This window comes from Grammomys surdaster, unplaced genomic scaffold, assembly GCF_004785775.1.
Source record: "Grammomys surdaster isolate TR1022 unplaced genomic scaffold, NIH_TR_1.0 125985, whole genome shotgun sequence".
In the NCBI taxonomy this organism is placed as follows: domain Eukaryota; kingdom Metazoa; phylum Chordata; class Mammalia; order Rodentia; family Muridae; genus Grammomys; species Grammomys surdaster.
The window spans coordinates 4,328,880-4,356,845 of NW_021620801.1; the positions used below are offsets into that span (position 1 = coordinate 4,328,880).

At 43.0% G+C, this 27,966-nt stretch overlaps 1 protein-coding gene across 10 annotated transcripts in view; it reads right to left on the reverse strand.

Moving 5' to 3' along the window:
• Positions 1-27,966, reverse strand: part of Rcbtb2 (RCC1 and BTB domain containing protein 2) — a 38,214-nt gene continuing 10,248 nt past the window's right edge. For 3 of the 10 annotated variants that reach the window (XM_028754224.1, XM_028754225.1, XM_028754227.1), the window contains exons 3-15: positions 26,436-26,529; positions 25,944-26,008; positions 19,332-19,487; positions 18,971-19,121; positions 16,598-16,764; positions 14,917-15,075; positions 14,686-14,793; positions 13,387-13,529; positions 9,462-9,652; positions 8,858-8,984; positions 6,719-6,858; positions 5,206-5,336; positions 1,354-1,631 (exon numbers count right to left, since the gene is read on the reverse strand). In XM_028754224.1, the coding sequence (XP_028610057.1) occupies positions 1,491-1,631; positions 5,206-5,336; positions 6,719-6,858; positions 8,858-8,984; positions 9,462-9,652; positions 13,387-13,529; positions 14,686-14,793; positions 14,917-15,075; positions 16,598-16,764; positions 18,971-19,121; positions 19,332-19,487; positions 25,944-25,985 (1,656 nt within the window). In that variant the 5' untranslated portion in view covers positions 25,986-26,008; positions 26,436-26,529 and the 3' untranslated portion in view covers positions 1,354-1,490. Of the gene's footprint in view, positions 1,632-5,205; positions 5,337-6,718; positions 6,859-8,857; positions 8,985-9,461; positions 9,653-13,386; positions 13,530-14,685; positions 14,794-14,916; positions 15,076-16,597; positions 16,765-18,970; positions 19,122-19,331; positions 19,488-22,772; positions 22,831-25,943; positions 26,009-26,433; positions 26,530-27,966 lie in introns of all 10 variants that reach the window. The other 7 variants (XM_028754232.1, XM_028754233.1, XM_028754229.1 and 4 more) reach the window with 6 other exon arrangements.

The following is a 27,966-nucleotide window of genomic DNA, read 5'->3' on the forward strand; positions in this document are numbered from 1 at the left end:
TTTGTTCTATCAAGTTCTTTATTATCAAATAATTACACATGAGAATAAGATTTCTATTTCCAAAAAGATTTCCTTTACATAATATCATATTGTGAGACACTAGAGGAATGCAATGCTACATTTTGTTCAGTTAGTTTCTCTTTTGCTACACAGTGGCTTGTTTTGCTCTAAAAACTCAAGACTTTCTCCATCACAGTGCTACCCATGAAATGTGTTAGCTCCTTTCTATATAGTATTTACTATATAGAAACCTATTTTATAGTGACATAAAAGCTAGCTACAAGAAAAACCTATAATCAATCTTATAGAGGGAGACCCTCCTCAGTATAAAGAAAAGCAAAGGGCTTTATGCAAATACGTAAGGCTTAGGATTCCAGAAGTAACATTTCAAAGTTAATGTTTCATTTTCAACAATGGCATTATTAGAAGTTAATGTGGGAAGTAGAAAACTAAAAGTAGCCCTTGGGCCTTTGACAACTTAGTTGCTAAGGCATTTTCTGAATGCTAATAATGATCTAAATTAGCTACTATTTCTCAGAACTACAAACTAAAACAATATGAATATCAGTAATTACAGACTTCTAAGTTTGTTTATTCTCTTCCCAATGTTCTAACTGTTCTCAGTGCACCCTTAAGATGGACAGTGAATTAACTGAGTGCCTTTTATATATAAGGCACTGTGTTAGAGGCTAAAAATGTGGGCATGACAGCATTCCTTGAATAACTATGTATCAACCAGTTGAATATTGGACCGTTTCTCTAGATTAGCAAACTTTCAATGCCCCAAAGATAACCAACATAGGTGACTCAAAGGAAGAAATGGTAACTATAATTTTCATTTTTTATGTGATACCTTTTTATTTTTCATATATCTTCATTATATTCTTTCTTTACCTCAACCTCTTCCAGAACCTCCCAACTTTCCAAAAAAGACAAACAGCCATCCCAGATGACAACAAAACAAAAAACCACACACAAAAAACACAGACCTGTGGAATCTGTTAGACAGGTACTCCTAAGCATGGGCTGCCCTGAAAGAACAGGACACACATGTATGAAATCAGAGAATAACAGCATGTATGAGACCTGTACAGGCTCATACCAGACAGATCCCTGGTCAGAGAAAGGAGGTGAACACAGTCCCCACCCACCCACCCACAAAGCTATTTACAGTTGACACCTGCTGGTATAGGGAGATTCCCCAGTAGAATGCCACTGGTAGACTTTCAGTTTTTATGTGGTGTGTCATATCTGGTTGGAGCAACTCAGTACCTGCTACTGTAAACCTTGGGTTAGGCAGATGGAGAGAACTGACTGGAGCCTTTTGACAGAACACAAGAATCTGGCCAGATGTAGTTCTCATCAACACTGTTAATTACAGAGAAGTTGTTCGTCAATGGCTTTTTTTTGTAATTATTATTTATTCGCTTATTTATTTATCTTTGCGGGGTGAAATGGGAAGGCTTAAGCATTCTTTTCCATATTCGGGATCAGTTCTTAAAGGCTCCAACTCTGCTGGCTTTGCTGATGAAGTTCTTCAGAAGATCGTGGTCCATTTCTGCAAAGCCTGATGTTTGTGTTACTACAGTCAGATGGTTGATGCAAAACCTGAAGCAGAACTCTTCTAAGTCCTAGGAACAACAACAGTTGGATGAATTTGTATTCCCAGTGTAACCCAACAAAGCAAGAGAATTCCTCTTAGAGAAAGGTTCAGTCTCCAGAGCCAAAATAATTTTTATAGAATTACATGTGTGTCTATACAGATACATGTATTTATATAAAATCAGTGCTTGAGGAATGAGCTGAAATCCTCAGGCAGACCAGGCTTTCTAAGGAAGTGCTGTACCCTCCAGGTATGATCTGACTTAGCACAAGGGAACCACCTGTTCATATTCAAAGTTTAGTTTTGCCTCTGTGTTGTTGGAGCTATTTTATAAAATATAATGCTCCCAACAGTTCCCAAGAAATTATATATGTCCATTGCCTAGTATAGTCTTTTCTCTAAATATATGTAAACTCTAGCAAATGCTGAAGATGAATGTAAAAAAATAAACAGCTATGCCATCATGCACATAAACCCATAGGACATTTCCCTTGTGAGAAAGAAAACCAGCTACACAAGGAAAATGTAATCATGCCACAACAGACTGCCAGGCTGCTGGAGTCTCAGTGGTGGTGGGACATTTCTGTCCCACATGAGCTCTTGAAGACAAAATGGAATAGTCATGTCCCTACACGACAACAAGAATGTGCTGTCTGGATAGATGCCAAATACCCTGAGAGCCACTCAATAGCAGACAGCATAGGAAAACATACATGACAAAGTGGCACCTCAGGCTGAGTTTACAGAAGGATGGAGGGATGCCTACTCACACCAGTACTGATGCTTTGGAGGTAGGTAGCTGAGCACTCCAGTGTCTTAAGAGATTGAACAGAGTCAGGATAGTTGCTAATTACTAGGAAACCAAAATGTCCCTAAGAAACTACCACTTAGGTCATCTTCCTTTGGTTTTTGGACTAGGAATTTCCCATAATAATTCTAAAAATGGGATTCACAAAGTGTTCCTGGGATTAAATAAATAAATTGATATAGAGTAGAATTGACCGACCTATCAGAGAATTCTATCTGTATAAGAAACGCTGTTTATTATTTTTCAAACACTTTCTCTACTTAAATGCTATTGCTTCACACAGCCACATTTTAATAAGAGCTCTTAGTTCTGTCAGGCAAATACAGACTCCACCAGTTCCCTGTTCACTCCTCTGGTACCTGACTCATACTTCATCCAATACTTCCTCTTACTCAGTCTAACGAATGGGACTTCCTGCTTTACTCTGAAGAGGCTCCATAACGCCCTTCCCCTCACTTCTCCAGCCTCTTGCTACAGGCTGCAGGCATTCCTCTTTGGGCTTCCTAATGAATGGTCAGTGATTGCTATAAGGCCTACCATTAGGCCACACTGCCCCACCTATTTGAGTATCTGCTCTAACAACTGTCCCCTATCAGCTTATTTTTCAAGCTATTCTCCTTTTTACACAAACATGCATTGATTTATCTCAACCGGCCCTTCAATCTGTTTCCCATTAAATCTGTAAGTAATATTACCGGGAAAAGCTGTTTCTGGCTTCCCCAATTGCCAGTTCCTCTGCTTCCATTCTCTCAGGCCTTCATGTCGGGCTCTACTGCAACAATGTAGCTTTCACACCCGGGAGCATGCAACTCCACTCACTAGGGCTTCAGCAAATTATTTAAGGATTTTTATCACCTCCTGAAACACCTGTCCTGAATTGTGTATTTCTAAATATTTGAAATTTCACTTTACACTCAACATTACATTAAAAAAAAAAAAAGTACTCGTGTGGAATGGTTTTATGTGGTACTTGTTCCTCATGTGGAGTGGCTTTCCCATGGTACTTGTGTAAGTCCTTTGCTAGTGGCCCCTTATGGACTCTTGGTTTCTGTCTGTCTCACAGCGTGGCTTACAGCTCTCAGCACTTGTCTCTGCACTGCAGGACTGGCTCACTGCATGTCTTTTCTGGATGCTTCAGAGATCCTTTAAATCAAATTGCCAGTGTTTCTTCTGAAATGCTGCTCTTAGTCCCCCAGCCAGCTCGGTGCTCCATGGCATGCTCCACCCGTCACACAGTAAGCTCACCTTTCAGTTACCCAGCCCTTCCCCATCCCCATCCCACATCCAAGACACCAACAATGGCAGTGTCTGCCTTTTAAGTATAGTTACAGTCCAAGCACTTTTCATCATTCCTATAGCCAGTGACTTGGGTGAGGTTACCCTTACCACTCACTGGTGGACACAGCCTCTTCATTGGACATTCCCTACCACCAACTTACTCCATGTCGATACAGTTGCGTGGGTTTTTGTTTAAATATTGGATGAAAAATGAAACCTCAAGTATTTAAAATATATACAAGATTCAAGTATTTAAAAAATATATACAAAACAAAAACAACACACACACACACACACATATATATACACACACACACACATACACACACACACACACACAAGCTGGGCCTCATGGCTCAGGCCTATTCTTAGGAGCCGGAGAATAAGATGGCAAGTTGGAAACCTGTCTGGGCTACAAAGTATTCAAGGTTAAACCCGGACTAGTAGTGAGATCGGCCTGAAAATAAACAGAGGAGAGCTGGGGATATAGCTCAGAGGTCAGCTCTTGCCTGGCTGGTACAAAGCTCTAAAATTCAACATGTAGAACCACAAAACAAAGTTTTTAATAGAAAGTCAAGGAAAGGGTGAACTCTGACCTGGGGTGGTGGGGGCAGCCGTGCCCTATGAAACGGCAGTCAGAAAGTCTGTTCCATGCATTGTTTCCTCCCTCAGACTTAGAATTCCCTACATAAGCATGTTACTGTTTACCAAAAAGGAAAAGGGCATTCTGTCTTTACCAGTCTCCCTCTCTCTTTATTTTTTTTAAAAAGTCAATGGGGAGGATATCCTTATACCAAGAGGAAACTGACTCTAAGAAGTTATGGCCTGTTTCCTACAGATTTAGCACTAAAATAAGTTTCTTTCCTTTCTTTATCTTAACAATACACAGCCACTGTAGAAAGTTCAGGAAGAAAGCAAAGAGAAGGAAATACAAACCACGTCTAATCTCCCCATGCAAGTATATGCACTTTAATGACAGAGTCATCTCCTGGTTTTTTTCATGTATATTTATTATATTTTCCATTTGTCCTTTGGTTCATTTTTTTTTTCCAGTCAAACTGCCCATAGTTTCTTTTCATTTTATTTTTTACTATGAAGAACTTGCTTTATTGTACGTTATGAAAACATTTTCTCAGTGTGTCATTTACTTGTGAATTGACTTATGTGTGTATGTGTACTTGTGCATGGTGCATGTCATACATAGCACATGTATGGAGATCAGAGGACGGCTTGGAGACAGTGCTCTCCTTCCATATGCGGGTCCTGAACTCACACTGAGGCTTGGCTGCAAGCTCCTTTACCTGTAAGTCATTTCACATTTGATGTACAAAGATTTTAATCACTGGGAATTAGTTCTACCAGTTTTTTATAGTGTCTTCCTCTAATGTTCCTGATGCACATTTTTATGCCATTATAGTCACATAATTTCTCTAGGACTTTTGTTTTTTTCTGTATGTTCCATTTTCATCTACCTAGATGTTCCTTTTGGTGGCTCACTGGAAGATGCTTTTCTTACCTGTGCATCGTACTTGACAGCAGCAGAGAGCAGAGCAATAGCATTCTCCTCACAGATTCCTTGCTTGATAGTTTGTTGACAGAGCTTTTTCAGCCGAGTCTCACTGTAAAATGTAGCCAGATCTAGCAATCCTGATGGAAAGAAGAATTTATTGTGGGTGTGCTCTGAGCACCTGACCTCAATTCCAGTGTTCAAAGAGCTTCCTTCCATCAGGCAAAATGAGCTCTGAGCACCAATGCAACCATCACAGCACCTGAGACGACAGCTGAGCTGAGCTGACACTGACAAAAGCTAGGAGTTAACATCAGAATGGCTTGAATAATTTGTCCTAGAAGTGAAACAGGTTTGTGTTTCTCTGAATTACCCTGTCCTGAGTTAGCAGAATCTTCTCTGAGGCCATGCCCACCAGCACATGTGTAGTCATCAAATTAAAAAGAAAGCAGAGGAGGACCGGGTTGGGAGTGGGTCAGTGACACAGTGCACAAGCTTAGCAGGCCCAAGGCCTACCTTCAATTCCAGCACCAAATTACACAAAGGAGTCCCCTTTCGTGTGCACATCTGCCTCCCCGTCCTCCAACAACTCTCCTGGAGAGCAGTCTGTTAGAGAGCAGTCTCATTAGCTGCCTTTCTCACTTCCCGCTGTCTGAAGCTGCCCCACGGTGAATCTTCCCACACATAAATGGGCTTCACCTTGTCAAATTCAAAGACTGATCTGTTTCCTCTTATTCAACAGTCACCCAGAGTTTACTGCAGGGACAAGCTCTGACCTTGGGCACTCTGTTACTTGCTAATGTTTCTTTTCTCTTAATTAGTGACTTCTTTGCATGGCCTGGTGTTCAGCCCTCACATTCTTATTCATTGATTTCTTCAAATGAATGGGAATATGTGTGTGTTGTGTGTGTGTGGTGTGTGTGGTGTGTGTGTGTGTTGTGCGCGTGTGTGTTGTGTGTGTGTGGTGTGTGTGGTGTGTGTGTGTGTGTTGTGCGTGTGTGTTGTGTGTGTGTGGTGTGTGTGGTGTGTGTGTGTGTGTGTGTGTGTATTCCCAGATTGTAAATTGTGAAATGTTTAACTGAGTCACCTAAATTGCCCACTTTCACAACCAATGTGTATCAGACACGGCCTTGATCTACTCTGGGGCAATGATGAAGAGATCTTCTGGGGCTCTGCCTTCACAGACAACATGTGCCGTCTGGCCTTCCCTCCATGCTTGCCTGTGATGCTCCAGTGGCGATTGGTGTTCTAGTGACCTCTTACTGGACCTACCCACTCAACCTTCATATGCGGTAGTTGAGTGACAAGGGAAGTTTGGGTTCTGGGCCTGAGGGTGTAGCTCAGTGGCAGAGTCTGAGAAAAGCCAAATGTTCCATCCAAGTACCAAAAAGAGAAGTGCTCTGGTTCAACATCACCAGCAGAGTTCCTGCAAGTGTCAGTGTCTGCCTTCTGGCCTGGAAAGAAGCCGCCTTCCTAATTACTCAACATCTGTCAATGTCTTGGTAAAGTCTGTGATGATTACCTACTGCCTCCTCAGGAGATAGGGTGATGTTATCTGTGTATAGATATTCCAGGAAAGCTCGGAACACAGGATACGAAAATTCACTCATTTCTACAATATCATCTTCACTGTCTTCTAATGAAGAACGAAAATGTTCACACCTGAAAGAAGAAAGATAGATCAGACCTCAGGTTCTAGACTGGCGTCAAAGGGCTACCTGAGGACTTCCTTTTGAAGCTGTATACCTTCCTGTTTGCTAGTCCATCAAAGCTTGGTCCCAGGGTAGCAATACTAGGAGGTGGTAGAACCTTTAAGAGGTAGCACTAGAGAAAGGAACTTAGTGTGAGGTCTGTCACCGGGGCCATGCACTGAGAGGGACTTGTGGAGACCAAGCTCCTTTTTGAACCCTTCCTTTTGACAGTAGCAGGGTGGTTCCAGTGGGCACTTCCCACCATGCTATGCTGCCTCTCAGGAGGCCCCGAACAAGACCTCCAAATCAACCCTAAGCCAAGGTAAGCTTTCAAGCTGGAGTTACAGGTCAGCTGCACCAAACACTAGGTAACCACTAACCTTTGAGCCAGCTAATGATCTCAGGCATTTTCGTACAGGCACAGAACACTGCCAAAACCCTTGTCTTTGACTTGGCTCCGTGCTTTTCAATTGTTTAAGCAGCAAGACTGCAAATGCAACCTGCTGCTGCTGTGCGGAGCCCAGGCAGGTGACTCTACTACTGGACTGAGGGAGACGTGGTGGGACCTCTGGCCGCCTCCTCACACTACCTTTACCGATCCACACTGTTTTATCACTGAATAATTATGTCTCTTTACTCCATTCTGTCTGAATTACGTCCCTAAAAGTTTCTATGTGATGATCTAACCCTAGTAACTGACAATGTGAACAGGCTCTTTACAGAAGTAATCAAGTTAAGCTGAGTCACTGTGGTAGACCCCAAGGCAATCAGACAGGGGAAGACTAGGACACAAGCAGACTCAGAGAACGCTATGTGGCATGCCTCAGAAAGACAAAGATTGCCACAAACCACCACAAGCTTAAATGTAGGCCTGGTTCTTCTCCCAGCCTCAGAGAAAACATCATACTGCTACCATGATTAAGTTGCCATGGCTTAGGTCGAGCATGTATAGTGCTCTGTCACAGTAAACTAAGCCCCCATTTCTCTTGTGTCAGTATATGCTCCATGGTGAGAGCGAACCAGGTACCACTATGTAACCTTACAGAATGGGAACCTGAGCCTGAAATACCATAGTAGGCTTATGAGTCACTGCAAGAGGATTTCAGTATCTTTTATACAGTGGCAACACGATCCCAAATCATTATGCTAGGGGGAAAAGGCAGGCAGGAAAGAAGAGATGCTATAGAATTTCATATATATGAGCTTCTAGAAAATGCTCAGTGTGTATGACAGGAAAAAAATCATGGCTGCTCAGTATGGAGCATGGGATCTTTGAGGAAGGACAGAGTTTTCTATCTGAAGGTAGGGCGATGGCTTCACACACTGCACAATAGAACAAAGGTGAGGTGAAGATCATTCACTGCTCAAATAAGTAAATGTCATTTAAAACATTTTTGTGTTGGCATCACCCAGCTCTCCTTGGTCTGGAAAAACCTTGCCCCACCCCAACTTTTTTTTCCTCCAGCATGGCTGTATTCCAGGCAGTCTGCAAGGCTCTAATTCAGGGCTGTATTCAGGCCTCAGGCAGTAAAGTAAATCAGAGCATTTGGCCCTGTTCCAAGGACGAAACACACTCAGCAACAACCTACAGCCCGAGCTTCCACGGCTTATCCCCTGAACACAAACCCAGTATGTGTGGCCCACCTTGCTTTCCACATCTTGTCTCATCCCCCCACACCTACCCCCACTGGCACTGTGTGCTTTAAGGACACAAACAGCCTCAACAAGCTGCCTCTTAATTACTCAAGTGTCTGGCACAGTTCCCTTGGATACCTGAAGTGATTGATAAATGAATTAATTTCAATCCTCAAAAGAGATAAGCGCTTACTAATTGTTTTAAACATTTCTTCAGTGTGACAAACACCCACAACAGCACGAATGTAGAGGGCATGAATGGGAGCCAGCTGTCTGCCCACTGTCTGGGCCCCGGGGGTCAGCAGGCACTGTTGTCCACAGAGGCCCACTCTTACCTAATTTTAAGAAGGACTTTGTGAGCATAAATGTATTTTCCATCAACCAGAAACTTGAGGTCTGCAGTGTCAGGGTTGTCAAATTCCCTCTTCAGAGACTCAGCCACAGTGAGGTGGTCATCAGGTTCTAAGGGAAAGCAACACAGTGCTTCTAGGTACAGACACAGACAGCTGAACATGCAGGCAAGGAGGAAGCCCCTACTCGATGGGCACTGGGGAAATGCTGACTCCCCCAAACAACTGACAGCTACACAAGGCTTTTGCCTCTGAGTATGGATTCACACCTTTGAACATTCATTGTAAATTTGCCAAAACCAAAAATGTTTCCAACTATTTCACTAAATGAATCAGATTTAAGATCTCTGAATGTCTAGACTGTTTCTAGCAAAAAATAAAAGGCGTGGTTTTCAGTTAAAAAGCAATCAAATCAAGTTATCTCTAATTAGTATTGGTGATGGTTCCCAATAGGTTTAGTCCCCTTCCCCCAGAGCCCCCAGAAAGTTCATCAGATCCTGTACCCAAAGAAGTCCTAAGCTGATAGGCAAAAGCACCAGTGTTCTTTCTCCTTCTCAGAACTGTCCCAAGAGGACATGGACGACCTTACCCACAGAGAGAAGGCGCCAGGTGACAGCAGGGGTAGCAAAGCAGGCAAACACGTCATCAGTACAGCAGAAGTGGGTGAGGTGTGGAAGGATCACCGACTGGCCCCGGCACTGGCCCCACATGTACACGTGCCCGCCCTGGCTCTTGGCAGCAGACGTGTGGGCAGAGTGACAGGCTGCAATCTCTATGATTCTAAATTCACAAGCAAACACCACAGAGATACATTAGCAGGAGGCCAAGAGCTGGCCTTCCCTTCCCCGGGTACACTTGACTGTACCCACCATCTGGCTGACAGAGAATGACCTGGGCATCTCACTTCCTAAACTTTCAGCCACCAAATTCTGGAGCCATACTTTAGTGGCATTTATAACATGAGGATCTATTGATTACCAATAGGCCTTAAAAATGTACGCCATCTTATTTTGAGTTAAAAATTCAGTGTTTTATCCTTAACAGCATTACTAACTAGATAATGAAGACATGGATCATCTAACCCGGGTCAATGAATAAAAACTCAAGGTGGGATGGGTTCTACACATAAGCACTAGCTCAGCAAGAAAACTGCCCTGGGCTTGTCCCTATCACCAAAACCAAACCATCAGTTATTTTAAAAGGAGAGAGCTGAAAAGTCACCCTGGCTTCTGCTCTGTGTAATGAACTCCATAGTTTTTTGTTTTAATGCCAGAGATCAACCTGGGACTTCTGTATGCTAAGAGAATGTAATATACTAAATGGATCCTGGGCCCTCTGCATGCCAAGAGGATGCCTTATACTGATGGCTCCTGAGCCTCCTACACACTAAAAGGATGTGATATACTGGCTGGATCCCTATATGCGTTGGACACAGTGACTGGTACAGCAATCAGCACGGCAGGGCCTTTATACTACTGTTGCCATTAAAAGGGCCAAATTAGAACTTCCTTCCCTCTCTCTTCACTTCTACAATTGGGCAATCTCACTCCACAAGATAAAGTAGGCTAAGCCAAAGGAGGGTATAAACAGAAGGGATGAAAGAAATAAACCGAAACAAACAGAGACAGTCGGTTCAACAAAACCACAGGGAAATGAGTGACCAGTTGAGTGGCCCTTTCTGTGTAAGGATTAAAACAAGGAACTTCAGTGGCATGTGATTTCAGTGGGACTGTTTGGGAATGTGGCTATTGTACTAATCCTGGGCCCTTAGGTTGAATAAATAAGTTGCTTTCAGGTCTATGCCTGGAAATTTAGCATAAGAGATTCCATTTTGACTTTTAGTCTCATCGGTCAGGGCTTGTGCAGGACAGAGCCAGGGCCTCCAGCAGGACAGAGCCAGGGCCTCCGGCAGTTTAGTTAGCTTATCACTGCACGGCTTTAAGGGGAATGCGTCCTATGTAGAGACTGTATCTGAGCCATCCACGTGGGTTGGTAGACCTTGCCTAATCTCTTCTAACATTTGCATGGTTGGATCGAGAAACTGACTCCCACATCTGGTGCTCTGCAGAATGGCCCTGTGCAGTGGGAAAACCGTCCAAACGTTCTGGCTTTCTACCTAGAATGTGCTTTTCAACAGATATGGAAAATAGGAGAAGTCAGCCAGTGAAATTCATCTACTAGGAGAAAACCGTGCCCACTGCTCCCACTGATTTATTGGTAGGCTCTCACCTCACAGAAGACATAAGGGCCTCAATGCCAGTCATCAGAGCATCCTGGTCTAGGTGCAATGCTAGCTGAGGCAACAGTAGTTTGTATAAGCCAAATAATTTATACTCTTATTATCAGTTTTATTGTATTTTTAAGGGAAAAAAACCCTTAAAGTGGGAGAGCAAAATACACAATGTATAGGCAGGGTACAGGCCACCATGCAGCCATTGTCCCAGAGGCACTGTGATACAGAAGACATGAAATGAGGCAGTCCCAAAGACTGGGGCATCAGGAGCAGCTTCTTCCATGACTAAAGTCACTCAAACAGCTGCTGCAGGGGCAGACTGCGAGCTCGGCTTCCACCTGGAGAGAAGCAGCAAACGAGAGTATGGCAGTCTACCAGCTCTGCTAGGTAAGACAGCAGACCTGAGAGCTACTGGGCCTGGCTGACGTTGGATTTGTCAGAGGAACAGAGGGCCTGAGAGGCAAAGAAAAACCTGTAGCCAAGTACAGGCAGAAGGAGGCAGAGTAAGGCAGGAGAAAGGCATTGATAGGAGCTTCTAACTGGAACAGAACTCAGTGTGGGGGTCAGTGAGCTCTGGGGTTTGCTAGGAGCCATGGTGTCTCTTTCAACAAAGGCCCAGGAGCTCAGCCTTGCGATAATGTGACAGGTGAGTGGGAGAGAGCTCTGCACAAGGTGAGGTACAAAGACAGTGTTCTAAGGACGATGTGCACGGCACACAGCTTGGAAGCTAGCTGGGAGGACCCAGGGCAGGGCACTACCACAGCCAAGCCCCATTTTCAGGGTAGTCTGATGAACACACAAGGAGGAGTCAGAGATGGCCCTGGAATGAGAGTCCTGCATGGCTGAAGAAGCACTGTAGTGGACTCTCATATACAGATAGCTAAGCAGCTAATAAAAGGGTTTTTTGTTGTTGCTGTTTTGTTTTGTTAAGCACTCAGACATTTTAACTATCACTAGCATTTTATGAGACAGAAAGTCTAAGAATCCAATTCCCAGTCATGGTTCTGTAAGCACCCAGTGAACTACTAAAGACCTCAAGAGGCCACAGAATTATCAAAAAGTTAAGGCTCGGCTAATTTTAGTTATAATTGGTTATAACATGCCTTTTTGGGATAAACCTAAGAACACACGTGCCAAACCTTTTAAAAGCTTTTCCTTTGGTTGAGCAGAGAACCCAATGTACATAGATTTTATTTTTCTTCCTCTATGAACAGGCACTAACAACTGTAGACTCACCCCTGCCCCACCCGAAATACAATCCCTTCCTAATTAGGCTTCCCTGGAAGGAGCCCCAGTAGAATAAGAAGAAAGTCATGACCCATGAATGAGCCTTAGCCACTGGGAAGGGCAGGGAGGTATGGAACAAGTCCTAGCAGATTATACATTTTTCTCTTGCCACATCACATGCCTGCAACTGAGACCTGACACTGTGCAAGCTCAGAATGACAACGCTAGGAAACTAAGGAGAACAGGAAGGAAGATCCTTTCAGAATATCCATCCTGCATCACCAGACAGCACTGTTGTGGACACCAGCAAGTGTACACGTGCACAGGAGAAACCCCGGGGTTTCAGTCAAGAATGCTGGGCAGGTGCTCAGAGCCCATCGAAGCCACGGGCACCCCCCACTCCCCCTTTTTGCTTCTCTGCTTCCTATTCTCTCCCCCACTATAGTGGCCCACAGTCTGAAATTACTTCAGTGCAAACAACTGAGTCCTCATTTTCTAGCCCTTCACTCCTCTGCATGGTGACAGTTTGTAAGTTCAATGAAATCACCCTGCCTTCCAACTGGCAGCTTTCATAAGTAGCTAGGAGATTAGCCCCACAAAGTACCATTGTTTTCCCAAGCCATAGAAGGCAGGCCTCAAACATTGCCAGCTTCTGTTTAAAGATAAAAATAAAAAAAAACAAGGGGAGAGAGCACTTAGAAGACAGGAAAACACGGAATTGCTACTGACAGTTCAGTCACTGTAGTTTGCACTCGGGTACAAATGACATATAGAGAGCTGACAGCAGGAGGGTCTGTGTTGCCCTGGCTGTCCTGGAACTCACTCTGTAGACCAGGTGGGCCTCAAACTCAGAGATCCACCTGCCTCTGCCTCCCAAATGCTAGGATTAAAGGCCCGTGCCACTGCCAGGCAACACGGCAACTTTTAAAAAGGAATGAACAATCTGGTTAAGGACAAGTCTAATGATAAGAGTAATTGTCGACAATTCTAGTCTATGAATTCTAAGTGCTGTTTACTAAAGACCACTGAGGTGATTTGGAAATATACACATTACCTGTCCTTTTCCACAACAACAGGGGTAGGATAGGACTGGTTACTTTTATTGCCAGTGCCCAACTGGCCATAAGAATTTGCGCCCCAAGCATATATTTGACCTTCATCTGTTAATACTAATGTGTGTGCGTAGCCACAGGCAACCTGAGAAGACAAAAAAACAAAAACAAAAACAAGACAAATCTCAGGTCTGCAAGTAACAAAAAATCTTTCATCACTGCGACAAAGTAGGTTAAAAGCTAAACTGACGACCAAGAGCAGGCAATCTGCCCATAAAGGCCAGGGGTACATTAACCAGTACTCTTCCACCTAGCGCAGGCCCAGCTGAGCGGCCAGTGCTGCAGATCCCAGCCCCAGGTCTTCAGCTGGCTCACCTACCACAGCCAGCTCTCCAGCAGTACTCACTACCCATTCATTGTGGAAACCAGAGCCGGCAATGAGCCCCGCGTAGGAAAGACACATGAATACTTTCTTCTAGTTATTGAAGCAAAACATGTTCCATGTGGAAAATGGAGAAATGTGTAAACATGAAAATCTTTCAAGGTCAGGGCTCAGCATGATCAGGGCTCGACCTCATTTTTTCCTACTTATTCACATACAGAAATATGCACTTACACGTTTTTAAGTGGTAGCATACATACGTAGCTACCTTGTATCTTTTTAACCTAACATTTTTATTACATTGCTTCCTCCCTGTTATTAAAAATCCTTTGCAATCTGGGTATGATATTACAGACTGTACTCTCTGTAGTTAGAAGGCTGCAGCAAGAGGACCCCAAGTGTAAGAACAGCCTGAGATAACATGAGACAGACTGCCTCACGGACAGCGTCATCTAATTGTTCGTCTGCCAATACATTAATAAATTATTTTTTCTTACAGTCATCTTACCCATTCCTGTTTATTTCCTCCACCAAAATTCCTTTGTTAAAATTGTAGCTATTCATACATATTAATTATATATATTAGTGAATTTTATTGTGATTTAATTAATTTTATGAGACTTTTTCTTCGGTTCCTTAGGACAATTCTCTAAGAGTAGAATTACAGGCCAAAAGGCATGAAGATTTTTTAAACTGCTGGTATATGTGCTGTCCAAGACACTTCAAGAAAAGCTGTGAAGCCTACCTCCCCAGGACAGCTCATACAAGTACCACAGGAACAGCATCTCTCTGAAGAGCTGCACCTTAGTTCAGAGGAAGGCTTTAATTTTATTTCAACAGAAACATCAAAGCAGCTGAACTTGCATGTGCATAAGGACCTGGGATCTAGTGCACTGCACACAAACCACAGGAGACGTACCCGCTGGACACGGATGCCTTGCAGGGCGGCCACTCTGCATGGGGTTGGCTGGTTGCCACTGCTGCCCAGGCCCAGCTGTCCATTCCCATTGTAACCCCAGACGTAGACCTGGGGAAAGAAAGGAAACTCAGCACTCAGCGGCTCAGTTCTGCTGTGAGAAGCATGCCATGATCATATGACACTAGGGAGAAAATAAAACTTTTTTAAAGAAGTATGAGACAACTTTCCTACCTCTCCAGTGTCCACAACAGCCATGGAGCACATCTGGCCACACGCTATGTTCATAACGACTTTATTCTGCAGGCATCCAGTGACTCTCCGAGGAATGGGCTGGTTAGCTGTTGACCCAGATCCTACTTGCCCAGAGTTATTATAACCCCAGGCAAATACCTATGTGAAAGGAAAGACTGATCAACAAAGCACACAACTCATCAACTGTCTCTGCTGGACACTGACCAGCACTCAGGGCATCTCAGCACCCTCTCAGGGAGCTTCCCCACTCGTCTCCAATACAGACAAGAGAACATATTACGTTATTACACTTGAAAAATTATCAGGTAATACAAAAATACCTACTTTTCCTCAGCCATACTTTTCAACATTTTCGGACTTGGTATTTTGTCAATAATACATTGGTTACAGCAATATAAAAGTAATAATGGGTCCTTTTAAGATTTGTAGTGATTAAAATCCTTACTATATACAGGGAAACTTTATAATAAAACCACCACGACAATAAATTGCTACCAAGAATAGGGCTGGATTTGAGGGAGGTGGGTAGTTAAACATCTCTGCTTAGCTCAACATAACTGGTTAGCTTTTGACATCCTGGCACAAGGTAGGTGTGATGGATCTTGGTTGTCAACTTGACTAATCTAGAATTAACTAAAACAAATGGTTGGACACACCTGTGAGAGATTCTTTCTTGATGAAATCATTTGAAGTGAGAAGTTTCACCTTTTACCCAGATCCTTTGAGGTGGGAAGGTTTACCTTTGAACTGGACCACAGCCTCTGCTGGCAGCCGATATAAAGGAGATGGAAGAAGAAAGCTTACTTCTTCGCCTACTTGCTCTTGCCTCAATACCAAGGCCATTCCTTCACTGGCATTAGTCTACTTCTTTCAGATTCCAGCGTATACTGAAGCCCATCTGAGACATGCAACCTCATGAACTGAATTACTACTAGATTCTTGGACCTTCCATTGGTAGATGGCCATTGTTGTACTAGCTATCACCTACATAGCCTTTGAATCCCATTTTGTATGTGTATGTGTGTGTGATATATATGCATGGATAAGATAGATGATACACACATACACACACACACACACACACACACACACACACACACACACACACACATATTTATAAGTTCTGTTTCTCCAGAGAGCCCTGACTAATACACTAGAGTTATCTGAGAAGAGAGAAACTCAAGAGAGAAAAGGCCTCCATCCTCCATCAGATGGCTGGCAGGCAAGTGTATAAGGTATTTTCTTGATTAATGGTTGATGTGGCATGACCCACCCCACTGGCAGTAGTGCCTCCCCTGAGCTGGTGGTCCTGGGAGGGATAAGAAAGCAGGCTGAGCAAGCCAAGGAAGCAAGCCCAGAAGTAGAGTTCCTCCATTGTCTCTGGTTCAGTTCTTGCTTCTAGGTTCCTGTCTTGAGTTCCTACCTTGACTTCCCTAGATGATGGACTGTAGCCTGAAAGCCAAATAAACCCTTTCTCTCCCAAGTTGCTTTTGGTCATGGTGTTTTATCACAGCAGTACAAGGCAAACCAAGACAATAACATTCAATTTCATTGCCTAATCACATTTTGGGGGCAGGTAAAGGAATCTATAGATCATATTGAGAAAAAAAGAATGAAAGAAAAAAGGAAAAGTCAGTGAGCTTATGCTGATCATCCTCACCTCTCCATCAGACGTCAGAACCAAAGAGTGGTAAGACCCACAGGCTACCTCAATGACTTGTTTGTTTGACAAATTCGTAGAGATATGGCAGGGCACTAAACCATGATTCGTTGTCCCATTGCCCAGCTGGCTGTAAGCATTGTGACCCCAGGTAAAGACTTCTCCATCTGAAAACAGAAGGTAGGCAGCCCTCACAGCATGCTTCTCTATAGAACAGTACACCACACACTTTGACCACCACAGATAGAATCCACCATTCAGCTGAAAAGGGTGCTTCACTCCCCTTCCAAATTCCCCTCCTGAGAGAATCCACTTGGAAGGACAAACTGCTTTCCACATCAAAGCAACATAATGGAATTGAAGTACATAAAGTTAATATAGCTAGACATTGGTTTCTGAATAAATAGAGTGTAAAATAAAACAGGTGTTCCTTACCTCTTCTGGATCCTCACTTCCTTTAGATAAGATGACCAAATTTTAAAGTTTATTATATTACTCATACAATTATGAAAATTCATAAAACGTGCAATTTTATGGATAACAAATCGTACACCCACACACTACTCAGGCCAAAACATAGCATGTTATGTCCTACATAAGTGTACTTTGCATGTAAGAATTTAGTTTTCTGATTCCGCACTTTGAATAAATGTGTCACATGTATGCTTCACATCATCTCTGTTTTCTACCACACTCACTGCCTAGGTTGTATTCTGAATGACTATCTGATTCTCTGGGTTGATTTTCTTCTTTTGTGGTACACAAACTGCTATAGAACTTGTTCAATCAAGGGCCACTTGACAATAATTGTTCACTGGGTCTTTTCCAAATCTTCTATGATGTAGATCTTTTTCCAGTCATCTTGTCTGATATTCTAACAGCTCATGTTTAGTAATCACCTGTCTTCTGCTTCTCCTGGGTCTCACGTGTTAAGACTCTACAGGAAGTTGTTGGTTAGACTGAGCTCTGGGGCTGTCCCCAACCAAAGTGTGGTCGTGCTCACTCATGCTCACTTTCCACATGAGCAAGCAAGACTACACTATAATCTGACCGGAGAGACCAAGAGGGGGACAAGCCAGGAGCCATGTTCCCAAACAGGACAGCGTCTGCCTGCAAATACCCAGCTCCCTCCACTGACTTCAGTCCTTTCTATACAAAACCAACCTCTCTGCTCAGCTGACAGTAGCAGGCACTTAATGGAGTGAAGCACTGGCTGACTCTAAAACAGCAAGGGAAGGTCACAAGGATGTGTCTTTTGCCACATCCACAGTGCCTTAGCGCCCCACATAACTGCTTATCTTCGATCATGTGTGGCTTACTGATGCTGAAAAGCAGTTTCTGGTGATTCTTCCAGACTTCTAGTGAGGTAACTCATCTAGAAAGGATCTGCATGAATCTCTATCACACCCTTAATATACTTCAAGTCCAAACCTCTAACTAAAGACCTGAGACTCACCAGACCAATCAGTCTAACGTGACACAAATCTATAGCTGCAAATTCAGGATAGTTGAATTCATTTTCTCCTTTTCCTTCTCTGGAATGCGCCAAGTAAGAAAGTCTCCTGTTCAATCATTAGGAAGAGGCAAATCTTGTGCTGAGAGTGTAGCCTTTGCAGTCCCAGTGTATAGGAAGTCTCCTGTTGCACTTCAGTTACACAGGACCTTGACCTGTAACCTCTACCTCAAGAGTACAAACCACAGCTCAGCATCAGCTATGCAGGCAGGTGCCTCAGCAGCTAGAATGGCTTATAGGTCTCCTCTGCCCTCATATGACTCTGCCCTTCCCTGACTTTACCTTTCCTTAGCTGCTAAGCCATCACTCCAGTCCCAGGCTCTAGTTCTTTTTTAACTAAAAAATGGCCTGAATAATCTGTTCTATACTGGAATCCCTTCCCAAATTCCTGGAATGTATACCTTGTAGGCATAATTTAATTCTAGTGATGTAGCCAAGAGATTGTTTTCTTTCTCTGTATTACTAAGGCAAACTTCTCCTATTAGCCACTACTTAATGAAAGAATCACAGACTGCTAAGATTTAGAGAGAGCAAAAATCAACATTTGGTCTCTCAAGCCACAGCCCAGGGATCTAAGTTCAAAGTGTAGGCTTTCTGAGGTCCAGAGTTGTCACGCAATAATTACACTTACTGAGAGAACAGAAGGGCTGAGTGCATTGTCTTTCATCTGTTTAGACCCTGCATGTTATACACTACCTTGCCCTGCTACTCCAGCAGTCATTGCCCAATGCATGGCTGAGCTCACAGGGCAGAGCCAGCAACTCTTGCTCAATCAGGTTTGCTCTCAATTTCAGGACATCCTGGTCTTATTTCTTAACACATAAGCAATGCCTTAAACCTGTCCACTGAGTTCCTATTACCTGTTGTTGCAAGGACGATATGAGGGCCACTCCCATAGCTGAGGCTGGCTATTTTTTTGCCAGTTAAAGAATCCAGTCTCCGAGGCTCAATAGTGCTCTGAATGTCACCTACTCCCAGACAGCCACTGCAGTTTGTGCCAAGCACAAAAATCTGCGGGAAAAAAGTCAGTTCAAGAAGCTACATTTCTGAAAATTCTACCTCAAGCAGCCGTCCTAAAGCAAACTGCCTCATCACAGAATAAATAAAAATTGACTTCCCATACTTGTTTAAAGGCTTTATTCCTTAGTTTCCCCCCAATGTCTTCAATTTACAAACCCATTACTAAAAATATGGGCAGTTGAATTTTTTTTTCTAAATTACCTCATCGTTGACCGTAGTGTATAAAACCTCATTGCCAGCACTGCCGAAGACACAAGCCTGACGAATCAACTGCAGCTCTTCCTCAGAACAAAGGGAAAAAATCGGCCACTTTCCCACATCTAACATCTTCAACGATGACAGGGTAGCCTGTACTGACTGAAAGGAACCAGACTTAGGCACCGAGACAACCGATTAAAGAAGCATACAAACAAAAACATTCTTTGACTCTTGCTTCTCCAGAGTAGAGTTAACCTGGCCTGACTGAAGAGAAATAACCCGTATGTGGTGCTGTCCATTGCTGAGAGCCGCTCACAGCTGCAGAACTGCATAGCCCTTCCCTGTACTGCTCTAAACCAGGCGCCAGTGGCCTGGGCAAAATCAGATCCTCACAGCCAACCCACTCACCCAAGCATGGACTGTGGCCAGCTGAATGTTAGCATTAACCAGTGGCTATAGTTTAAATGTAGCTGTAGAAACAGGCTAGTTAAAAAGATAGGCTGGAGGAAGGAGGGTAACTGCTACATCTGTTGTTCCTTCGTATGTATAAGTCTTACACATTCTGACTAAAAGCATATCTCTTAGTTCTTCTAGCAAGGGTTTCAGCTCAGGTAGACTTAGCCTTCCCTTCACTCAAGGGGTTTTGGATTTTCAGCTCAGGTAGACTTAGCCTTCCCTTCACTCAAGGGGTTTTGGATCTGTAAACTGCCTCAACTCTGAAAACTGACTAATGGGCCATGAATTCCCATTACTGCAACCCAGTGTAACATTTCTTTCCTTTGTTCTAGATATTTCTACACATTGAAACATATCTATTTCATCCCAGGAAACACAATTATTGACTTGCAAGTCCCAACAGTCCATGTGAGGCATGCCATCTAAAAGTCACTTTCCTTACAGTGCCCTTTACAGGTTAGGCTGTACTGGCTGGTTTTGAGTGTCAACTTGACACAAGAGTCATGATAAAAGCCTCACTCGAGAAATTGTCTCATGAGACCCAGCTGTAAGGCATTTTCTCAATTAATGATCAATGGGGGAGGGCCCAACCCACTGTGGATGGTGTCATCCTTGGACTGGTGGTCCCAGGTTTTATAAGAAAGCAGCAGTCTGAGCCAACCATGAGGAGCAAGTCAGTAAGCAGCACCCCTCCATCGCTTCTGCATTGGTACCTGCCTCCAGGTTCCAGCCCCGCTTGAGTTCCTGTCCTAACTTCCTCCAATGATGAACTAAGAGACAGGCCTCCATGGGCATTGTCTTGCCTGTGATGCCCATTATGGTGATGAGCAGGTTCATCTTGCCTTTGGTAATTCTATGCTACTTCCTGGCCTACTGCTCTGGGTCCGATTAAGCCCATGAAATTGAATACATGCAACTGAGCAGCATCTCCAACCCTAAGGTCTGGCACAAGGACAAGGGTGACAACAAAGCTCTTCAAATGTGCTGGCACCCCTCTCACCACTGTGCATCTTACAGAACTAGTGAAGGGCGTGTCCTCTGGGCCTGCCCCTTCTGAAGGATTAGGTTTTAAGCAACAAATCTGCTCCAGTATTCCAGTTTCCCTAAGCCTTAAAATCCCTTTCTCAACACTAAAACAAGAAATACCAAACCCAATCCCATTAGACCATCTTTTTTCCAAATAATTCAATGAACCAATCAAATAAACTCTTGGTACCTTTGTCTTTTTCCCTGAGCTGTGCAAGGTTCAATATTAAACCTAGAATCTCTGTTCAGTGGGCTCATATTGACAAACTCAAACCGATTCAATGCTATGTTCCTTCTATCACTATCCCACACTCTTAAAGTCCATGGTCACACATGCTCCCTAGACTCCTGCTTGAATAAATCACCAAACTTATTAGGTTCTTGTGGTACAATGCACGTCCTCATGGACCACACTTGCTGCTTCCCACTCACTCACTGGCAGGTGACAACCAGTAGTTACTCAGTCCATAAGGTGTGGACCTAGTAGTCCCAGTTTGGTACAGGAAGCACAGAAAGTTCCTGGAGAGCCAGTGGTCCCTAGTCCACAGCAGATACTTGGAAATGCTGGATCTGCTAGCAGGGAAGGAATCAGCAGCAGTGACAGGACAAACCAAGCTGGTGTCAAAAGGAAAAGCCAAGGAGTGGGGAGGGGTGTAATCTTCCTTCTGAAATAGCTGTTTATCTGGTCTGTTACCTGAAGGTGCCACCCAATCAGGGTAGACCTTCCTACACCAATCAAGACCATCAGGATACTTCTTCAGGTATGGCTCTCTACTCAAGTGATCTACTTTGTGGTAAGTTGACATACAAACCATCATCAAGAATCATCCAGACAGCTTATGTGCTCCTTAGCACAGGCAGTCAGTCATACCTCGGGCAGAAATAACAAATGTACTAACAGAGACTCCGAAGTGACATCCAGGTGTCAACTAGCTTGCCCCTAAAGAGCCCTCAGGAAAGATCTGTTTATTCCAGACTCCACTTCTTGGCTTACAAAGGGCTTTCTTCCCTTTGTCTGTATGTACTGCCTGCCTCATGTGGATCTTTGTGTCAATATCCCCCTTCTGATAAACACACAAGTTAGACTGGGTTACCACTAACCTAATGACCTCATCTTAACTAAGATCATTACTTCAATGACCTCATGCCCACATAAACTGACTGTACTAAAATCCTGGGTATTGGACTTTGGCACATCATCTTGAAGGACCACAAAAAACCCTAACAGTGCACGATAACTTCATGAGCAAATGCCCTCTCTCCTAGGACCACATATATGTCATAAAGTGGTCTTCAAAGACAGCTGTTAGTTGTCTGCACACCGGAGACACTTTTACTCATATACCTAACTTTTACATTTTAGAAATATACATATGTAAATTCTCTAGCACCACAATACCATTGATGCCTTGAATGAAGGTTGTATACAATCAGTACTGATTAAACGAAGACAGAATGTCTGATAGTTGGCTGCAAGTCCTATTTCCAGCTCTCCGCTCCATGTTTCCTCAGGCTAGTTGTAACCCCTATGCCAAGATCGACATCTTCTACTTTCATATCTGGGACAACAGCAATGGCTGACTCCCTCTGTTCAATTCTGAAGCAGTAATTACTGTTTCTTTAGTCACTTTAAGTACTGGAGCATTTTGCCAAACAGTATCAGTAGGCATGCAAAAATAAACCTCAGTTTGGAGTCTGGCATTGTTTTTAAATCTCACATATACAAGAACCTGCAATTACATAGGCTAAGTCCCTACGCTCATTATGGGTATTTCAGGAAACCAAAGACTTTATATGACGATGTTATATTAACTTGGAAATCAAAGAGTTTTAACATAAAACCAGAATTCTTTCTATGTATTTTGTCTCCTGGAAGAAGAGTTGACTTATTGAATGCTGGTTCACAGACAACAGACCTATGCTGTGAGATTCTAATCTAAGATTCTATTTTAAAGTACCTACCTCCTCATAGCATGAAGGAATCTTATTTCCTATGAGGTCTGCTTAATTTGTTTTCCTTCTGTAAATTTTAAGAAGAGTAAAATTTGAAACGTGGCATAAAGAATCTAATGGAGATGTTCTTAGTGGTCTTCTATGGTTTTTATATATTATCTCTAGTCTTCACAGTAATCAGGACATAGATTTCCCTACATAATCCCATAAGATCAGTACCTTCAAAGCACATGAGAACAGAGGCCCACTTCTGGGCCCCCCAGGGTGCAGTGCACCACCTTCACAGAGTCCTTAATGGCTGCTTGACATGCATTGCCAAGATGCAGTAACTGGTTACTTACTGCCTCAGCTGTTTTTCCTTTCAAGCATGCTTTGAGATTTTATCCTGGCCCTTTGCTACAAAGTCAAGTGGTGTTCTGGACACCAAGAATCAAGTTGTAAACTCTAACCACTTCCTAAACACTTGTCTACAAGTTATTAATTTGAACCATCTCCTTGATCAATTTGTGCAAATATGCATAGTATCCAGCTCACGATTCCCTGAACACTAAGATTCCAATGTGTGAATGAGGTCCATGCAATCTGCAGTCCTACATGTATTACTACTAAGCAGAAGAATGTCAGGTAGGATAGAATTACTGAATTACAGACACAAAATAAGACACCACCATTCCTTCCCAAGAGGTCACAATCTAATTCAAAGTAGCCGCAAGTAGTCCAAGCACTCCAGACATACGAGTACATTATTGCCTTTCAAATCTGTTACACAATTAGATGCTTGGCAACAGTCATACAAATCCATCTTTTAAGTCTGTGAGGGAACTATTGCATAGGGGACTGATGGCTTAATTTATAAATGCATATGCTTTTTGGAGACAACAGTTAATAGTAGCTAAACGGAATTATAGCATTTTATTCCAGGACGCTTATGAGACACAATGTGCAAAAATTTACTACACAGCACCTGCAGGAACCTCTATCACATGTCAACTATTCTGTGTGCCAGAAATATCTACATTTTAGTCTACCACTGTCAGGTGAGGGATTGTCTGAAGAACTGGTGTGCTGGCCAGTATTTATGTCAACTTGATACAGTAGCTAGTGTTATCTGTGAAGAGGGAATCTTAAGCAAGAACATGTCTCCATAGGATTGGCCTGTAAGTCTGTAGGACATTTTCCTACTGATTTATGACTGATGTGGGAGGGCCATCCCATTGTGGATGGTGCCACCATTGGGCCTGGGGTATATAAGAAAACAAATTGGGCAAGTCAGAAGCAAGCCAGAAGCAAGCCAGTACTAAGCCAGTAAACCATACCTCTACATGGCCTCTACATCAACTCCTGCCTCCATGCTCTTGCACTGAGTGCCTGGCCTGGCTTCCCTCAGTGATACTCTGTGATGTGAAAGTCTAAGCAAAAACAAACCCCTTTCTCCTTAACTTGCTTATGGTCATGATACTGTTTCACAGAACAGAAACCCTAACCAGGACAACTGGACGTGAGTAAGAAAATGTAGGGAACTGAACTCTTCAAGGAAATAAGAGCATCGCCATATTCATCATTAAGATAGTATCTCTGGAATTTAGTTCCTTGGGTGGTCCAGGTACCCTCCTGACTACACAATCACTTCCTTTGGAGTTTTTTGTTTGTTTGTTTGTTTGGTTGGTTGGTTTGGTTTGTTTTTTCATGACAGGGTTTCTCTGTGTAGCCCTGGCTGTCCTGGAACTCACTCTGTAGACCAGGCTAGCCTCGAACTCTCCAACTCAGAAATCCGCCTGCCTCTGCCTCCCAAGTGCTGGGATTAAAGTGCGCCACCAGTGCCCGGCCTCCTTTGGAGTTCTTATACTACTTAATTCACATTTTATCCACTGCCCCCACCTATAGCTGGCATCTCTTTTCAAAATGGAAGTAATGAGATGTTAACTATGACAAGGAAAACATAATACACGAATTCACCTGCCATGAATCCTATTAGTCTGAGTGTATGGTCTGGGACAAACAGGCTCTATATCTACTGAGAAATCTGCTGTATGAGCACAGCAATATGGCAAGCTGTCACAATTCAGTTCAAACTACAGTCTATGTAGAAGAATCAAAACATGTTGGGCATGCCTAGTAAAACAATGCCTTAAAAATGAAATGCAATACACCTTTTGAAGATTTCTTAGCTGTAACATTTTGTATATAATAAGGTAATTTCACTGCTGTTCCTATGAATTCATTTTAATGGAGGTGACCATAGTTTGCAAACTTAGCATAAGGCACAAGATAGCAATCAACAGGCAGGCTGAAATATGTGAAACAATATCCACTAGATACAGGATGTCAAACAATATCTACAAGATACAGGATGTAAAACAATATCCACTGGATACAGGATGAGGAATAATATCCACTAGATACTGGATGGGAAACAGTATCATTGGATGCTGGATGAGAAGCACTATCCACTGGATACTACATCACTGGATACTGCATGAGAAACAGTATCTACTGGATCCTGCATGGGAAACAGTATCTACTGAATACTGAGTGGGAAACAGTATCCACTGATTACTGGGTGGGAAACAGTATCACTGGATACTGCATGGGAAACAGTATCCACTGATTACTGGATGGGAAACAGTATCACTGGATACTGCATGGGAAGCAGTATCCACTGAATACTGAGTGGGAAACAGTATCCACTGAATACTGAGTGGGAAACAGTATCCACTGAATACTGAGTGGGAAACAGTATCACTGGATATTGCATGGACTTAGGCTGGTTGACTGTAATGTTCAGATGCGATGGGAAAGAATAAAAGAGCACCGTGAGTTGGAAGCATATCTTCTATGACTATTTTTATTTGTTTTTTGATATTTGGGAAAGGAATAAACATTATAAACATTATTTAAACAAAGTCTTCTACCAGTCATCTGTGAAGAGAAGCTTATGTCCTTATCAAGATCAAATGTCACCATCCCAGGAAGCCCTTTATCAGCCTCCTAGGTGACATCAGTTGCTTGCTGGCCCCATCCACATCCTATATCCTCATACAATTATGTATTGGTTTGTCAGGCACCACACTGCCAGTATCTCCTAGGAAGACTCCTCTGATCTCACTGCCCTCCTCACCAGGTGAGCAGTACTTATGTTTCATGCAACAGAAAAGCTATAAGGCATGCTTTTTCTCTAACCTTGCCACTTTCTCCATAGAAACCAGGCAGTTCTTCTTCCATATGGACTCAGTCCTGTGCAGTCCCTGAGGAAAAAGTATGTGGTAAAATCAGGAGCCTACGCCAGATGAAGGAACACAGAAAATTGCTGTATTAAGCAGGTTCCTGTATCCCCAGCATTTGGGAGGCTAAGGAATTAGAGACTAGAGACACCTGGGCAACAAAGGAAGACCTTGTGCCATACAAACAAAATTAGGTTACATCTAATTAACAGGGAAAATAAGTCCCAATATGGTGAGTGGGTGATAGAGAAATTAAGCCTTCAGCATGGGAGTCAACAGCTATAAGCCCTACAAGTGATTTTTCACTGTTCAGAACTCCGAAGGGAATCATCCTCCTGAAGTCTGGAAAAGTCATCCTGCAGAAACAGAGATCCTTCTGTCTACAAAGAAATGCATAGGAATTCCCATCTCACAGATGACTTTTCTACTGATAGAGAAAAAAATTCTACACCTTGGTCAACTTTTCTGAGACTGGAAAGTTTCAAATCACGGTGAAGAAAAGGCTTATCAGCTCTCAGCTCCGGAAGAATGTATGATCTGCTAAGCTGGAAGAAACAAAGGAGAAATGAATGAAATGAGTGAATGAACAGCTGAAGGAATGAGTGCAGGTTTGTCACCCTGGACTTTAACAACAGCAACAACAGACACAGCAACAAAAACTCTGAAACAAAAGCTATCCAGTATGTAGCAAGATCACTGAATATTCTTTGCTTAGTCAAATCAAAGTGACAACAGGAACTGAGGTGACAGCAGGGCAGCCCTATGGAAGACATGCAGGCTCTTCACTGTGGTTCAACCATAATACAAGTGACGTAGTATTTCCCTCTGAAAGTCAATTTAATAAAACGTATTTAGTCCTAGCACCCAGGAGGCAGAGGCAGGTAGACTGCTGTGAGTTTGAGGCCAGCCTGATCTAGAAGATGAATTGCAGGACAGCCAGGGTTACACAGAGAAACCTTGTCTCAGAAAACAAACAAACAAAACTATATTCAGTAATGGACACTGTTTTCTAATGTGTTAGGTTTGCTCTGATTACTTCAATGCAGTACATATTGCAAGCACAGTGACTTATGTGGTATTTGCTTCAGTCAAGCAAGCTAAAAGTCAAAAGATAGGTTAAAGGTAATCAAGCTGGGGTCAAATGGTAGTGTTTTATATGATCTTGATAAAATTTGTAGTTTTTCTCAACTGTAAATAGGTCTTATAAAGAAAATTTTCTTATTCAGAAAATCTGAATTTAAGACAATGACAATAAATTCTTTCTAATATTTTGAAGTCAGTTTTAAAAAGGCCTGCTTATATTTATAAGCTCACTGAGGGGCTGGGGGTGAAATTCAGGGGCAGACCATTTGCATATCTAAAACCAAAACCAAGAGAACGATCACTTGAAGTTTTTCTCTTGTAAACTTACATGATTTGACCTGGGAAAATATGTTTGCTATAATTAATGAACATCATATATTACAGCACTTCAGCAGATCAGTTGAAATCCTAATTTTCTTTAAAGCCTACTGTAACCATTACTGCTGTGGCTCCTGACTTGCCCAACAGACTGCCTTTGTATTTCCGCAGCACTTCTCTCTTTGCAACCTCAAGAATGGCAGTCTCCATATGTTCTGCCATATCTTCCTAGAGCCACAAGGACATATGACACATATACATTATGTTCCAAGTTCTGGAAAATAGGGCCTTTATATTAGAAGCTAGCATGCCTATGGAGACTCCTCCCACACCCCAGTGCTGGGGATCAGACCTAAGATCGTATACATGCAGAGCAAGCATTGCTACCACTGAGCAACAATCCCTGGCCGAAGCAATTAAGGGTGCCCCTACCCTCTCTTGCAGCCTCAACCTAAATGGAAATACCTTTTCCACATTTAATACTAAATTTACTAGAATAAGAAATCTAAAAAAGAAGAAGAAAAAGAAAAAGACGAGGAGGAGGAGGAGGAGGAAGAGGAGGAAGAGGAAGAGAGATTTGG